Source organism: Gekko japonicus, unplaced genomic scaffold (genome assembly GCF_001447785.1).
Source record: "Gekko japonicus isolate JY-2015 unplaced genomic scaffold, Gekko_japonicus_V1.1 scaffold297, whole genome shotgun sequence".
Classification (NCBI taxonomy): domain Eukaryota; kingdom Metazoa; phylum Chordata; class Lepidosauria; order Squamata; family Gekkonidae; genus Gekko; species Gekko japonicus.
Window position 1 is genome coordinate 951419 of NW_015162486.1, and position 14424 is coordinate 965842.

Below are 14424 nucleotides of genomic sequence, written 5' to 3' on the forward strand. Positions count from 1 at the left end.
TAACACCAGAGTAGTTGGTTGGCCCTATATGGAGATCGAGCTATAGTAACGTACAAGACAGATACAGCTGAATTGGGACTTGTGTCCATCTACAGGATACCATCGTCAATGTGATTGGATATCATTTCTATGCTGAGCACTTTAATTGTAATGATATGGTTGTTTTATCTGCTTTTATAGGTTTTATGTACTCTGGCACATAGTGCCTTTAAATGTAAGCCGCCCTGAGCCCGTTCGCAGGGTGGACGGGATAGAAACCCAATATATATATATATAGAGAGAGAGAAAGTTTATTTCCCTCTCCCCTTACCCAGAAAAGCTGATGTGCATTTAGAAGGGTGTAGATCAAGAACTCACTCTGCAATGTTGTTGTTTTTTCCCCTTGGGGTTCCCTAAGTTACTAACAAAAATATTTTGATCCATTATTCCAGGCTTGTAATTCAGAACAGGCAGGAGGAAAACCTCTTCCCCTCTTCCCCCCAAACAAAGTTTCAGATTTCCAGATAGCTGTGTATACTATAGGTGACAAATGTGAAGTTTCCCCCAGGAACTTGGAGGTTCACCTCCATGAGATACTACAAAAGTGCAGTTGTTCGTTGTTTGCATCTTAAGAAAGGCCCCGCTGCATCACCTCAATGGTTCACATATTCTAATATCTTGTTATCTATATATCTAATAGCCAAGGTGCCCCCTGCGTGCGGATATCTAAATCCGCACATCGGGGGCACCTAGGGGGCAAAGAGATTTTCCTGCACATTTGGAACAATCCCCACATGTGCAGAAAAATCTGAAAAGTTGAAAAAAAATATAGGGGGGATACTTAAATCCCCCCCAAAGTAAAAGAGCGTTCCCTGTGCATGCGCAGGGAACGCTCTGAGAACTGCCTCGCCGCCGCTGCTTTGGGGGGGGGGAGTCGGAGCCGCACGGCCCTCACCGTCGGGGCTGAGAAGGGGAGAAGGCTTACCTGCGGCAGCTTCCTCCTCTGTGTGGAGCTCTTCCCCCCCCCACGTGAGTATCGCAGGTCACCGCTTCTTGTAGTCTTATATCTTGGTACCGGTATTCCCTCTAAGCTGAGTTAGTATGAGCTATCTCAGTTTTCTAGCCTTCAGCTCACACATTTTTGTCTTAGCTCAGGAAGGATGGCTCCAGAGCAAAATAATTGATGCAGTAGCCAAATTGCTCACTCACAACTTTAATGCCAGTAGCTCACAAAGTAGAATTTTTGCTCACAAGACTTCACAGCTTAGAGGAATTCTGACAGAGGGCGGTGGGCACAGTCACAAAATGGCCGCCGCAGGAGGTGAGGCCTACCACAAAATGTCAAGGATTGAGGTTATATACAACTCTCATGGTAACACTTCACCATTTCAGGCAGGAGCTCTGACCAAAAGTGCCAGACTGCCCCCTCCCAAGGAGCAGTCCTTGTATTCTGACTGTTGAGATTATTAAGGGTAATGAGGATCATAGTGATAACTTCTGATTCATGTCGCTTTTTAAAAATGCAGAAGAACTCTGTAATGTAGATCAGTATTATTAACCCCTTGTTGCAGACAGAAGGCTGCATCTGAACATTAGTTGTTTACCGGTGGCTTTCCAGCAAGTATATGCCAGAGGCTAGATTTGCACTGGGGGGCTTTCTATCTCTCATGGTGCACCCAGATCAATGTAGGTAATTTTTTTCCCCTTCTCCTCTAACTAGTTCTCACAACTGGAACACGCTGTTCATGGGGACAAATGCTGTGGCAGATGTTGTTGCACAAAAATATAACTCCACCAAGAGCCAAGTGTTGGATCACGTGAGTTGACGTAATTATTTTACAATGCTTCTACAAATGGAAAGGGTGCTCCAACCTTCACATGGTGTGAAGATTTCTGCAATGGGGAAATAGACAAATGGGGGGGGCCAAGGATTTGTCATTCTCCTCCAGGACACTGTGGTTGGCTACTTAGAGCTACAGGCCTTTCGTTGGGCAGCTGCAATGCCTTTCTTGTTCTTCCATTGGCTTTCTGCATTCCCCCCCCCATCCCTTTAACTCTTTCCTTGCCACACTTATTTCACAGACTTTATTTTTCCTCTGATGAAATGGTTTCCTTATCCACAGGGAAGCCGAGGCTGTTCTTCCTGCCCCACCTCACCCTGCTTTTGGGGGTTCAGGTTAAGACTTCAGTCCTTGTTGAGCTATGCCATGGCTTGTTTACCTGGCAGCATGGTTAGGGATAGTGTGTCACTCTTCTTTGGGGGCAGAACTTTACTTTACTTGGCTGAACAGGAGCTGGCTGAACAGGAGATGGGGGCAGAACTTGGCTGAACAGGAGATGGGGGCAGAACTTTACTTTACTTGGCTGAACAGGAGCTCTTAATTGGAGCCATGTATGTTACCTGCAGTGCCCAAAAAAATCTAAGCTCTACTGTTTGCAAAACTGAAAAGTTGAAGCAAGTTGTCTGTTTCCCTATGAATGTATAAAGCTGGCTTGTGCAAAGTAAGGCCATTGGTCCATGTAGTTCAGTTCTGAGTGCCTTAGAACAAAAAAAGTTAAAGGATTTGTGCAGGGAAAATCTTTCTCAGCTCTACTGCCTGAGATGTTTTTAACTGGAGATGCTAAGGACTGAGTCTGGAAACTTCTGCATGCAGACTTTTAGAGGACGTGGCCCTCCAAGCTTAGCTGCCTCATTTCCTCAGCATCCAGGTACTAGGAAGCACAGGTACTAGAAAGCATAGAACAACTGGAGTTGCTCTTAATGATCTCTTCTTCTCCCCTAACAGGAGGGCAAAGGCAGCGTGGCAGTGAGGGTGGCTCTAGGAGAAACAGAGCTCGTCCAGAACATCCGCCAGTTCCTGCTAGACAATGGAGTCAGTCTGGATTCTTTCAGCCAGGTGAGAAGTGTGGGCTTTGTTGCTATCCGAACAGATGATACGGCACTTTGATTATGACGAGGCTGTAAGGAGAGACAAGAAAGTCAGATGTTAACACACATTTGCTTTCCGCTAAACTTCTTTTGGGGTAAGTTGAGCCCAATGCATAGAATGTTTTGGGGGTATTGCAGTCCTTATGGGTGATGTCACGGCTCAGGTGGGGTGTCACCTGATGCTGTCACCACTCTGGATTTAAGAACCCTTGAGAAGGCCCAGAGCACCTTCCCAAGACCTTCAGACCTCCCTTTTGGCTGAATAATAGGCATGAGGACCAGGCACAGTAAACAGCAAGGAAAAGGTTTATTTTATAGGAGGTCGAACAAACAAGGTGCAGAAATAATCAGTAAGTGGGTGAAAAGAAAAGAAATCAAATGCCCTAACACATCTGAATATACTGTCCCTAACTCACTATCTCAAGTGGCCTTAGACTACTCACCCTTCCCTCAGGATGAGGGTTTCTTTCCCACAGCAGCCTCTTTCTTCTGCCCCTGATTCCTGGGAAGAAGAACAGCTTTTCCTCTTGCATCAGTTCTTTTATTCCCCAGCCCTCTTCTTCCCTATTAGTCAAAATTGCCGCCAAAACTTCCCAAGGTCTTCTGGGGGTTATTTATTTATTTATTTTGATTTGTAGCCCGCCCTCCCCACAAAAGCGAGCTCAGGGCGGGTTTGTAGGCCCAGCCTCCCTTACTGCTAGCCAGGCTCCCTGGGCCTAGTAGGCCTCTGGGGGCACAGCCCAGATCATGACAGGTGGGTTGGATGTTTTTAACCATTGACTTTAGCTAGTAATATCTGGATTTCAGCTCTGGAAGCAAGAATAGACTAATTGCTAGTTTGTTGTAGTGGTTAAGTGCACGGACTCTAATCTGGGAGAACTGGGTTTGATTCCCCACTTTTCCACTTGCAGCTGCTGGATGACCTTGGGCAAGCCATAGTTCTGTCAGAGCTGTTCTCTCAAGGACAGTTCTCTCAGAGCTCTCTCAGCCCCACCTACCTCACAGGGTGTCTGTTGTGGGGAGGGGAAGGGAAATGAGGGTGTAAGCCACTCTGAGACTCCGAGTGAAGGGTGGGGTATAAATCCAATCTCCTCCAACTGTGTTCCTTCTTCAAAATTATAGGTTGTATAGTCCCTGCAGAGATGACCTTACGATATCACATCTGAAATGCACACATGATGATTCATCTCCTAATGAATAAATCTTACTTGTTCATAATATGAATGATAGTGTCAAGAAGAATTCTCCTCTCGCCCATGACATATCAGCCAGTGCAGGACTGGGTTTCAGTCTTGCGTGTTCTGCTGGGGGGGGGGGGTTGTTTGTTTTATGCTTTTGTTTGTTGCAGGAATCCTTGTGTTTCATCACAGTCAGTGTTCCCTCTAAGCTGAGTTAGTGTGAGCTAGCTCACAGTTTTTTAGCCTCCAGCTCACATATTTTTGTCTCAGCTCAGGAAGGATGGCTCCAGAGCAAACTAGTTTATGCAGTAGCCAAATCGCTCGCTCACGACTTTAATGCCAGTAGCTCACAAAGTAGAATTTTTGCTCACAAGACTACACAGCTTAGAGGGAACATTGATCACGGTGTCCAAAAGTTTGTTGCTGTTTTTTAACTGTGTTTAGGCAAATAGTCAATCAAAAAGGATCTGGTCAATTCACTGGTCAAATACTGTTAAACATCGATTAAATATATTTTAAAGCATAAACGTTGTTATAGTGACAGAGCGGTGGTGGTGGTGGTGGAAAGGGCCGTCGAGTTGCAGCTGACTTCTGGCAACCCCGGTGGGGTTTTCAAGGCAAGAGATGTTCAGAGGGGGTTTGCCACTGCCTGCCTCTGCGTAGTGACCCCGGGGTTCCTTGGTGGTCTCCTATCCAAACACTAAACAAGGCCGACTCTGCTTATCTTCCAAGATCTGACACAATCGGGCTATCTTGGGCCATCCAGGTCAGGGTGATGACAAGCAATACTCAGTAATTGCAGCGTCTTAATTTGACCCATAAAGAATTCTTGGACCACTTCTAAATACTCTCTCTCTCTCTCTCTCCCCCCCCCCCCTCCCATTCTGTTAGGCTGCTGGTGAGCGCAGTAGAACTGTGATTCTGGTGAAGAATCTGCCTGCTGGAACGAAGGAGGCAGAACTAGAGGAATCCTTTGGTGCTTATGGGAGTCTTGGGCGGGTGCTGCTCCCTGAAGGAGGGGTGACGGCTCTAGTGGAATTCCTGGAGCCCACAGAAGCCAAGCGGGCTTTCACAAAGCTGGCGTATTCAAAGGTAAGGGTGGGGACAGTGTCAGTGTGCAGAGGCGCCAAGGGAGCAAGGAGCTGTGCCTGTTTCCTCGAGCACCTGTTATGCATTCAGAAGCCCCCAAGTTCAGTCCCTAGCATATCCAGTGAAAAAGGTGTTAAGAAAAACCTTTCTGTGCCTGAGATCCTGGAGAGCTTGATAAGTACTGAGTTAGGTGAACTAATGTGCCAACTCAGAAACCCTGTTTACAAATTACCGTGATTGCTTGTACATTCTCTTTGGTGTAGTGGTTAAGAGTGGTGGACTCCAATCTGGAGAACCGGGTTTGAGTCCCCACTCCTTCACATGCAGCCAGCTGGGTGACCTTGGATCGGACACAGTTCTCTCAGAGCTGTTCTCTCAAGAGCAGTTCTCTTAGAGCTCTCTCAGCTCCACCTACCTCACAGGGTGTCTGTTGTGGGGAGGGGAAGGGAAGGAGATTGTAAGCCACTCTGCGACTTCGAGTGAAGGATGGGGTATAAATCCAACTCTTGTGAACAGGGTTAGTATAAAGTAGCTTCGTGTATTCATAGGCTGAATGTGAATCGTGCTGGATTCAAATCCCCACTCATGCCACAGAAGCTCACTGGTTGACCTTGGGCCAATCACACTCTCTCAGCCTAACTTATTTTGAGCTCAGGTCTCCCTGCTCTCCTTCTAGTCCAGCACTCTAACCACTACATCACAGTAGCATAATTGTTGTGCCTTTTCCCCTCTAACCTCACTGGAGCCTAGGCCATTTACAGGGTGCCTTCATCAAGCCGCATACAGTGCGGTCCAAAACAGAATTACATCCTTTTGAGTCCATTGAAGTAAGTGGGCTTAGCAGGATGTAACTCTGTTTAGGACCCCGCCTTTGGACCCTGCTTGAGATATATCTGGGTTTACTCATTTTTGTGAATGCATTTAGTTTCTGGACAGAATGAAGCACTTCTTCAAACAAACTGTAATTTATAGAATTCACTGCCATACAGTTCTGTGATGTCCACTTGCTTGGATAGCTATGAAGTTGGGATCATCAACAGCTGTTTTCCATGGTAACTTATGGAACCTCCTAGTTCAGAGGCAGCACACCTCTGAATGCCAGTTGCTTCAGGGCAAAAAATGAGAATTGCTGTTGCCTTAATGTTCTGCTTCCTGGAGATTCCTGGCTGCTCACCATGGGAAACAGGACGCTTAGCTGGATAGACCTTTGGCCTGATCCAATAGGGCTGCTTCCATGTTTTTTATTCCCCATGTTACAAAAGAGAAATACATCTCTGGTCTGGAGGTCTTCTGCTTTAGCTAAGCAGGTCTCACCTTTTAAGCTGCCTGGATGGGAAGTCACCTTGCAACGACCTGGAAGATGCTTGAAGTTCCTGTTTATTTATTTATTTACTTTTAGATCACCTTCCTTACTGTGACTCAAGGTGGGAGATGGGTATATGTGGAACTGCCAGACAAACCAAGCGTGGGAAATGTCTCTGATGAGCAGCAGTGCTTTTCCTATGATTGCTTCTACTCTTTTTTTGGCCACAGAGAAGCATACTCATGAATTATCCACAGAGGAGTTACAGATGTTTAATCGCCTGATGTTATTCTAAGCCTCCAGTGCTTATTTTATAAATCACCAACACACCAGATATGGGGGTCAAAAAAACCTTAGTTGTCTAAGACGTATTTGGCAAAGACTCCAGTGTAATGTAAACACTTATGGAATTCTATTAAGGATTCTTATTTACAGCATGGAGGTGCAACAAAGGATGGGGTGGTATTTGGTGTGTATAATGACCTGGATGCTAATTTCTGTGAGGTCACATGCCTTATTCATGTTTGTTGTTGTTGTTGTTGTTGTTCTAATAAGCTAATAAGTATTTTCTTCCATTTGTACCTCAGGGTGTTAACACTTCCTTGTATTAACTGCTTCATCTACATTATTCTGTGTTCTCAGATCACTGTTTTCACTGCATTAAGGTCATTTTAGAGCCCTAATATGTGAAGCACTTCTTCCCACTAATTTTACTTGTAGGCTAAAAATATAACAATATTAGGTGTCAGTGACCCCCACAAATGTGTGAGAGGTCTAAAACAGTAGCAGGAGGCCAATTGTATAAAATTGCCTTTACTATTGCTGATTTTTTGCCGCTGTTGTGCTGCAGTGAAATTCTCCCTGTTTCAGTTCCGGCATGTTCCCCTGTACCTGGAATGGGCTCCGATGGGTGTCTTTTCTGGTCCTGGAAAGAAACAACCTGACACTTCAGGAGGCAAGAAGGAAGGCGAGACACAGCTGGGAACTGGTATGCATCTGGAATTTAAGTTACGCATGGCACATCTAGCACTCTTTCATTCATTTTGTTCATTCAGGCAGTCTATCTGCCATCTTTCTGTTCAAAGAGCATTCAAGGTGTCTTACAGTAAAAACAGGTACCAAAAATATAATAAAACAATTAAAAACACATAAATATTAGCATCAGTACACTTACAATAAAAAAATGAAAGCTCAAAAGCCGTAGAGTAAAATACTCTATGAATAGCTGTGCACAGTAAAATAAGTAGCACATCTGTCAACTAAAACCTGTAATTTTTTTCCCCCAGCTACCTGAATCCTTGCGCAGGGTTGAGGTTAGTTGCCAGTCAGATTACTGACCTTGATAGACCAATCGTCTGACTTGGTTAAAGGCATCTTCATGTGTGTTCTCCTTTGGAACTCATCACCATGTGATTCTGAGAGAAACTAATTGGATTTCCATATTCATGAAAAATAATTGGTGGGGGCAGCTCAGTGGCTCATAGTGCAGGGGCAGCACTTTACACACGAAAAGTCCCAAAGCTCAATTCTGTTCTTCTATTTCAAGGAATCTTGGGTACCAGGATGTAGGAAGACCTCTGCCTGGGAACTTGTTGGCCAGCTTCATGTGCATAGATGTGTCTGTCTTTTAATGTCAAGTCAGACCGCAAAATCCCACAGCTCTTGCTTTAGTGACATGACCTTCTTTGTTTTGTGTTCTCACCTTGGGTTTTGTCTTTTCTTTTCAAAAATAAATCTCCTGTCCATGTGGCTCCTGAAGGGAGGGAGGGGGAGAGAGAAGGGAAGGGATGAATGAGTGAGTGAACTCAACAATCCTTTCCACGTGCTGTTGGCAGCGAGCAATTTTCTTTTTCCTGCACCCCAGACCTTCACCTCCAGATAAAGGGCTTTAAGCGCTAGAGTGGCTAGAAATCTGCTAGCGGCCGATAAGGGTCTCTGCTGCCAGCCTCTGGCACCCAGGGGAAGCAGCAGTAAATTCTTATGTCTGATTACAAAAGAGCTCCATGCAGCTGACTTTTATTGTGCAAACTGCAGGTTGGGGGGAGGGGCCCCCCTTTCTGTTCCTTCCCTTCCTGTTGCTCTTAATCTGGTTTTTTTACCCCCCCCTCTCGAGAATCAATGGAGTCTAGTGAATATAGTGCTCATTTGTATTTGTTGTGAAGCCTTTTTTGCCACTCCTGAAGTGTATTTCTGTAGAAGGTAATATTCTATAATATGAAATTTATCTTGGTTAAAGGGAAGTGCCTTATTGCAAGCCAAAGTTTGTGCTATCCCCAGCTCAGATCCCCAACCATGGTCTGAGATTCCAAATGTACGGGCAAACCCATTTAAACCCGTATGTCTGCTTCCGTTTTCTTTTTCTTCACTCTGCCCCCCCCCCATCATGGGGCTCAGTTACCTTCTGAGACAAAGCAGCCACCACAAATGTTGTTTATCTGCTTAAATCTCATATCAAACCATAGTTAGCAGAAACCATGGACTGCCACCCCACTTCAAACCAGATTCTCTGGTTTCGGATCTCTGCTTTGCTAGGCAATTGCAGACTAGGGTTTGTCAATGTTGACATCATGCCAAACCATTCTTATGCTTCCTTGACCATAGTCTAGTTCACTGCCAAGAACTGAGGTTTTCCAAAATTGAGTTGTGTTTTGTCTGTAGTAACAAAATAGGCATCTGCTGTGAATCTTTAAGAATCTAACCCTACTTTAAGAATCTAATCTACTGTGACATCTGTTTTTTAAGATGGAAGTTTGGTTTTTATCAGATGCGTGAATTGGGTTGAGAAAGTTCTGTCCTCTGTTTACCCACGTGTGCATCTTTCACCCTCCTTCTTATGTGTCCAGGAGGGCAGAAAACGTGCCATCCTAAGCAAGAGAGAGCTATTGCTCTATTCACATTTTGTCTCTCTCAATAGCTATAGTTAGCAGTTGAGGTGAAAGGACAACTTAGAGAGAGATGGAAAGATTTTCCATCCCTTTGCGGGGGGAAGAGAGAGAGAAACAGAGAGAGACGTTCTGCTCAAAGGACAAGATTATCACTGTTTCAGTTTTCACTAGAGCATTAAAGGACTGTTAACGATGGAGCCCTTGAAGATTTAATTGGAAAGCTTGATAGATTTCATTCGTGCTGCAAGTGGAGGGTGGGGAAGTTTTGTGTCACTGGGAATGGGAAAGGGGGAGGATTGTGGCTCAGTGGTGGAGCATATGCTTTGCATGCAGAAGGTCCAAAGTTCAATACTCAGCCCTTTCAGTTTAAGGATTTCACGTGTCAGGAAAGATCGTTCTCTGCATAAGATTCTGGAGAGCTGCTGTCAGTCAGAATAAACAATACCAAGCTAGATGGACTGATGGTTCCTTTCACTGCTGCTCTTTACAGTCTTTTATATCACACACCTAATGAAAATGTTAGGTCTGTATTTGTGTGTGTGTGTTCATTTGCAGCCACCTTGAAGCAGATCAAAGTCACATTAGCCAAAGAAGAGAGATTTGTGAAGGTCAGAGGTGCGATGGTTATAATTGTCACAGATCTACGTTCTGTCTCCTGTACCTTAGTGGAGGCAGTTGTTGCAGGAAGGAGTTTGCCTCTGTAGGGTGCTAAGAATCTTATCCAGATGGAATCCACATCTCATGGAAGTCACTTTGCTGTCATAATGAAAAACAAATTAGGCTTCAATTGTGAATTTCTTCTGAAGGCACCACTCCTGGCACTCCAACCCTTATTATTATTGTTATTGCTCTTGTTGTTATTTTTATTTCCATGAGGACCAGCAGCTTTAGAATCCTTGAAAGGAGCTAGTCAGAAGTCGCTTGACACTGTACTACATAGTCTAGTTAACACAATGATACTCTCCTGGTTAGGGTCAGAGAACAGAGGTTTGAATTTGAGTCTTGCTGATAACTGTGTTTGTCTCTGTGTGTGTTTTATTTATTTATTTTTTGTGCATTTTTAATCCCACCGATCCTCCAAGGGGCTTAAGAGCCCCCTTCCTTATCCTTACAACAACCTGGTTAGGCCTTCTAACCTGAGAAGCAGGGATTTGAACCTGGGTACCGCTGGTCTCTAGTCCAAACTGACTTTACCTGCTTGCTGTATGCATTTGCCGTATTTCAGAGATAGCAATCCAATTGGCTTACAATTTAGAACAAGGTAACACACACAGCACAGAAGAAAAAAAGGTGTAGGGCAGTTGGGAGGAAGGTGAGCTAACTTGGGTACCCATTCTCAGTTTACTCATATAATATTTATAATGGCCACCGCAGTTCTGGGAGAGGAAGGCCAAATGGCATTTGGTCTCAGGTAGGCCAGTAATAATGTAGCATTTATAAAGCACTCTTAAAACATTTCTCCTCTACAGTTGTCCTTGAAGGCAGGCTAGTATTTTTATCCCCATTGCAGACAGGGTGCTGACAAGTGGCTTCCTTTTGGTGAATTCTTAGAAGCAAGATTTGAACCAGGGACTCCATCAATCACATTTCCTTCTTTTAGCCTCTGTATGACACAGCTACCTCAGCAGAGAGGTCCTTGCTGTCTCACCTCCCCCCTGGTGTTTGATTTTGTTGTCTTCAGCGAGTGCCTCCTGCCTGTCCCTTCATTTTGAGGCCCTCTAGAGCAGGAGTGTTGAACTAATTTGTTATGAGGGCCAGATCTGACATAAATGAGACCTTGTTGGGCCGGGCCATGTGTGTCATAAAATGTAATGCCAGGTAGCAGAGATATAAACTTTATAAAGGACACAAATGTAAAGGGTTTTTTTTAACTTAAAATAAAAACATGCTTAAAATATTAGCACTCTTGCAATATTTTGTTTATTTGTCTGATAACTGACACCCCTTGCTCTGAATTATTGCATCAAAATGTCTGTGCTGTTGCAATCTTGAGTATGCTGTTCGGGTGCATATCTGTAAGCTGCAAACCTACGATGACACAGCAGCAGCAGAACTGGAAGAAGAAGCAGAAGACATCCAGTTCCACTGAGGGCCTGATAGAAGCTCTCCAGGGGCCTGATCCGGCCCTGGCCCACATGTTTGACACCCCTGCTCTAGAGGGGTGAGCTGCTGCATTGGTGCTGCTTGCTGTTTGGCTACACTGCCTTCTTAAACACCTCTTTCTGATGGGCTGATTGGTGTGTGATGGTTGTGTGTTTCTCTCTTCCTTTGCAGAGAACCATGAAGATGGAGAAGCTAAAACGAAGCCGGAGGAAACCAGAATGGAGGAAGAGGAAGATGATGAGGATGAAGAAGAAAGCATTCCAGGATGTACTCTCTTCATAAAGAACCTCAACTTCAGCACCACAGAAGAAACCCTAAAGGAGGTGTGCATGCATTCCTAGGACTGCTTGGCTGCTTCCCTTCTCATTGGCCAGCAGCAGTCTTAGTGATTTCTTGGGCCTTGGACAAAAGTTCAGGATGGGGACCCGGAATCAGTGCCATCTGCTGAGGTTCTCTGGACTGGGCTGGAGAACACCATTCCACAGACTACTGTGTGATTTCTTTTCCTTTGCAGGTTTTTTCTAAAGCTGGAGCTGTGAAGAGCTGCACTATCTCAAAGAAGAAAGATAAAACTGGTATCTAGTTTTGTTTCAATAGCCTGTCACACTTTAAAGAGACCAAGACACAGAACCTCAAAAGGGGTCGGGCTATGCAGAAAGGAACAAACTTGATTTTTAATGGTTGAAGTCACCAGAAGCTAGGTACATTTCGGCCCTACCCTAATACTGCCCTGTAGTGCATCTGTTTACTTTCTCTTACATAACTTTGAATAGCTGCCATTCATCCCTATGGGGCAAAGTAAAGTGCAGCACTTAGAGGTGAAGAGTGAAAGAATGCTGGTGAGTGCTAGGCAGGTGGAAGAAGTTGGGGAGATGTTGGAGCGTGGGTGGCAGGAAGCAGGAGCCAGTGCTTGGGGGGGGAGAAGACAGACACAGGGATGTGGGGGGGGGGGACAGAAAAGAAGAACCAGAGGATATTTTCAAGAGAAAGGGATAAGATAGTTGGAATGGTGAACTGAAGGAATGAAAGGGGTAATGCAAGGGGCTGAAGCTGTCCTCCCCTCTTGTCCATACCGTGTTAAGAACATAAGAGACGCCAATGTTGGATCAGGCCAAAGGCTCATCCAGCCCAACACTCTGTATCACACAGTGGCCAGAAATCAGGAGGTCCACCAGTGGGGCCAGGACATTAGAAGCCCTCCCACTGTTGACCCCCCCCCCCAAGCACCAAGATGACAGAGCATCACTTGCCCCAGAGTCCCTATCTATACCTTGTGGCTAATAGCCACTGATGGACCTCTGCTCCATATGCTTATCTAATTCCCTTTTGAAGCCGTCCATGCTTGTAGCCGCCACCACCTCCTGTGGCAGTGAATTCCATGTGTTAATCACTCTTTGGGTGAAGTACTTCCTTTTATCCGTTCTAACCCGACCGCTCAGCAGTTTCATGGAGTGCCCACGAGTTCTTGTATTGTGAGAAAGGGAGAAAAGTACCTCTTTCTCTACCTGTGTTCATTAGTCCTTCACTTGGGTTTCGTATTGCTGGAAGTTGCTAGACATCCACCTGTGTTCAAGTGATGCCCTGAAAGCAACCTGTTAACCCCACCCCCTGGCTTTCCAAACTTTAGCTTGCTGACATGGTTGGAATTAGCCTTGGGATCACTGGTAAAGTCCATATCCTCCTCCATAGCTAGATTCTAGAAAATGCAACTGCAATTTATGTCCAGTGCTTCTTACCAAAGGGGTTTCCATGTATCTGGCATTATTTTCTAGGCACACTACTTTCCATGGGGTTTGGATTTGTGGAATACAAGAAACCAGAACATGCTCAGAAGGCCCTCAAGCAGTTACAGGTAATAGTGAACACTCTTCTGCTTGCAGATACATAATGTCTGCTTTTATTAACCTTTTTTTTAATTTTTAATTTTATTTTATAAACCATAGTTCAACATACAAACATGAAACCATTGAATACCATAGTACTTAATTCAGCTAAAAAAATTCGGCATTTGTATCAGTCGTTAAGTTACATATGATGAAAGACTTCATAATACTTAGAAGGCACTGTGAATTTGGAAGGATCAGTATTGAATATATATTCTAAGAAAGGAAACCATTTCGTGTAGAGATTGGATTTTTGATAAGAAATGTTGGGGCTACTGCATCAGACATTTTATCCATGATATAGTAGTCCCAGACTTTCATACGCCATAATGTGAGCAACAGCTTGTTAGCAGATTTCCAGCTACTTGCAATTACCACTTTAGCTGCGGTTAGTAAAATTGAAATAAGTTCTTGACTGTGTTTGGGTACATGTAGTTCATTCCAAAGATCTAACAACATTTTTAATCAGTGTTGAACGGGGCCTTTAAAAGCAGTGGGAGGCAGACTTGGTACCCTAACAGACTTCTCCTCCTTAGGCCAGTGGTCTCTTTGTGCCTTCTTTTTCATCCATTCTGCTCCTTCAGGGTTTTGGCTCCCCTTGGTTTTTAAGTGCATATCGATCGTTATTTTTGTTTTCAGCCGTCTCTTTAAAAAGTAATACGTCAAAGAGACAATTGAGCGTATTGAAAGTCCACATATCATGCATTTGCATTTTTCAGAAAGCTGGATATTGGCTGTTAAGTTTCAGAGTGCAATTCAAGCACACCAGGGTTTGCAATGTATGTCTGGGGGAAATCTGATTTTATTACCATATACTATGTTATTTCAAACACTTATTTATTATTATTATTATTATTACTACATGGGATTTTTACCCCGCCCACCCCTGGAGGGCTCTGGGCGGCTTACAGAGTATCGTGTGTGCACACACTTTCTAGAATCCTAACTATGGCCACAAATTCAGGGGGATGGGAACCCTACCAGATACCCTCCGAAGGCTTTTTTCCCCGCAGATGTTCTTGCTTCTCCTTCCGTCTTTTTTCGGGCGGTGACATGCTTCTTCGCACAGTTCTTT

General features: G+C 44.6%; 1 protein-coding gene across 1 annotated transcript in view; it reads left to right on the plus strand.

Annotated features, from left to right (window-relative positions):
* RBM19 (RNA binding motif protein 19) overlaps window positions 1-14424 on the plus strand; it is a 122184-nt gene that overhangs the window by 16244 nt on the left and 91516 nt on the right. Inside the window, exons 13-19 of the mRNA XM_015405929.1 lie at window positions 1700-1796; window positions 2766-2876; window positions 4978-5178; window positions 7349-7466; window positions 11638-11789; window positions 11981-12041; window positions 13239-13318. Of these exons, the coding sequence (XP_015261415.1) occupies window positions 1700-1796; window positions 2766-2876; window positions 4978-5178; window positions 7349-7466; window positions 11638-11789; window positions 11981-12041; window positions 13239-13318 (820 nt within the window). The remainder of the gene's footprint in view (window positions 1-1699; window positions 1797-2765; window positions 2877-4977; window positions 5179-7348; window positions 7467-11637; window positions 11790-11980; window positions 12042-13238; window positions 13319-14424) is intronic.